The sequence below is a fragment of the Apteryx rowi genome, unplaced genomic scaffold (genome assembly GCF_003343035.1).
Source record: "Apteryx rowi isolate R43461 unplaced genomic scaffold, aptRow1 scaffold_1407, whole genome shotgun sequence".
NCBI lineage: Eukaryota > Metazoa > Chordata > Aves > Apterygiformes > Apterygidae > Apteryx > Apteryx rowi.
Window position 1 is genome coordinate 1 of NW_020447650.1, and position 1650 is coordinate 1650.

Sequence of the window (1650 nt, forward strand, 5' to 3'; positions counted from 1 at the left end):
GGCCCCCAACGAGTGGCTGCGCAAGGAGGACTTCGTGCGGGTGCTGAACGTCAACCTGGTGGGGCTGGTGGAGGTGACGCTGAGCCTGCTGCCCCTGGTGCGGCGCGCCCGGGGCCGCGTGGTCAACGTGGCCAGCATCCTGGGCCGGCTCGCCTTCTACGGCGGCGGCTACTGCCCCTCCAAGTACGGCGTGGAGGCCTTCTCCGACAGCCTCCGGTAAGCGCCCGTGCCGCGCTGGCCCATGCCGGCAGGAGGGGTCCCGCCGTGCCCGGCCCGTGACGGTGGCTCCGTTGCAGGCGCGAGCTCCGCGACTTCGGGGTGCATGTGGCCATCGTGGAGCCGGGGTATTTCCGCACCGGCATGACGGACATCGCCCGCAACCTGGAGGCCCTGGAGCAGGTCTGGGAGCAGGCGCCGGCCAGCGTGCGGGAAAGCTACGGGCAGCGCTACTTCGAGAGCCGTAAGAGCCCGGCGGCGGGGAGGGCGGGGGGCCGGGCGGCTGGGTGCCTGCGGCGCTCACCCTCCTCCTCCTCCGCTCCCAGTCCGCAAGGTCTTCGAGGAGTCGCTGCGGACGCGCTGCAGCAGCGACCTGTCGCTGGTCACTGGCTGCATGGAACATGCGCTGACGGCGGCGCATCCCCGCACGCGCTATGCCGCCGGCTGGGACGCCCGGCTCCACTACATCCCGCTCTCCTACCTGCCCACYGCCCTGGCCGACCGGCTCCTGGCGCCGGCTCTGCCCCGGCCGGCCCAGGCGCCCTGAGCGCGCGGCTGGGGCAGGCTGCAAAGAGAGCGGCTGCTGCTGCCCCGGGGCACCCCACGGCTCGTCCTTGGGGCTCGCGCCCCGCCGGGGTTGTGGGAGGGGGGTGAGGCCGTGCATTAATAATAAAACCAAGTTCGACCATGCTCGCTCTTTCCGTTTGTGGAGCTGGGCGTCTCTGCGGGCAGCAGAGCATGGCGGCGTTTGTCCCACGTGCCCAGCGAATGCCGCTTATCTGGGCGGTCAAGGATGAGCGGCGGGGCCGAGTGCTGCTCTCCCGGGCAATGGGTGAAAAGCCGCTCGGTGCTGGCACCCCCCAGGCCCTGCTCCGGCACGGCCCTTGCCAGCCTCATCCCGCAGGACCGGCCTTGGGCTGGGCCAGGCGCCTGCGCGGCAGCGGCGGCAGCCCCGGGCTGCGGGCGAGCGAGTGGCAGCGCAGCTCGGGGGAATCGGCACAGCTCGCCCAAAGTGCGCCTGGCCTCCGGCTCCCTGCGCCGCCCCGGCTGGCCGAGGTGGCAGCGAGCGGGCAGTCGGCCYGGCGTCGCGCCTGCCCCGGGTTCGCTGACCGGCGGCTGCTGGTGCAAGGGGAGACGAGGGCGGGGTGGGGTTTGGCACGGCAGGACCGGGCTGACCCGCCGGCAGCAAACGCCCCTGCGGCTCTTGGCCCTCCCCTGCGGGACCTTGCTGCTCCGGAGCCGGGGGCATCGGCTCAGGCAGGTCTTCCAGTCCGTCTCGGCAGCGCCGACTCCTCTCCCACGTCGGGGTCCCGCTGATCCAATTCCCGCAGGCCGTGAGCACGTGGGCTGGGCGAGGGGAGCCCAAGCGATTAGAAACCTCGTCTGCTGGTAGGTGCCCCCTGCCCGTAAGCAGCGTAACCAGGCGCTGGGCTC

At 72.4% G+C, this 1650-nt stretch overlaps 1 protein-coding gene across 1 annotated transcript; it reads left to right on the forward strand.

The window, feature by feature from the left end:
* Positions 1-4: 4 nt before the first annotated feature.
* Positions 5-763, forward strand: LOC112962016 (17-beta-hydroxysteroid dehydrogenase type 6-like; the record flags this gene model as incomplete). Its single annotated transcript, XM_026057847.1, has 3 exons — positions 5-216; positions 297-460; positions 543-763. Coding segments are annotated over 3 exons (597 nt in total), but the record flags the coding sequence as incomplete, so codon positions are not given.
* Positions 764-1650: the final 887 nt, after the last annotated feature.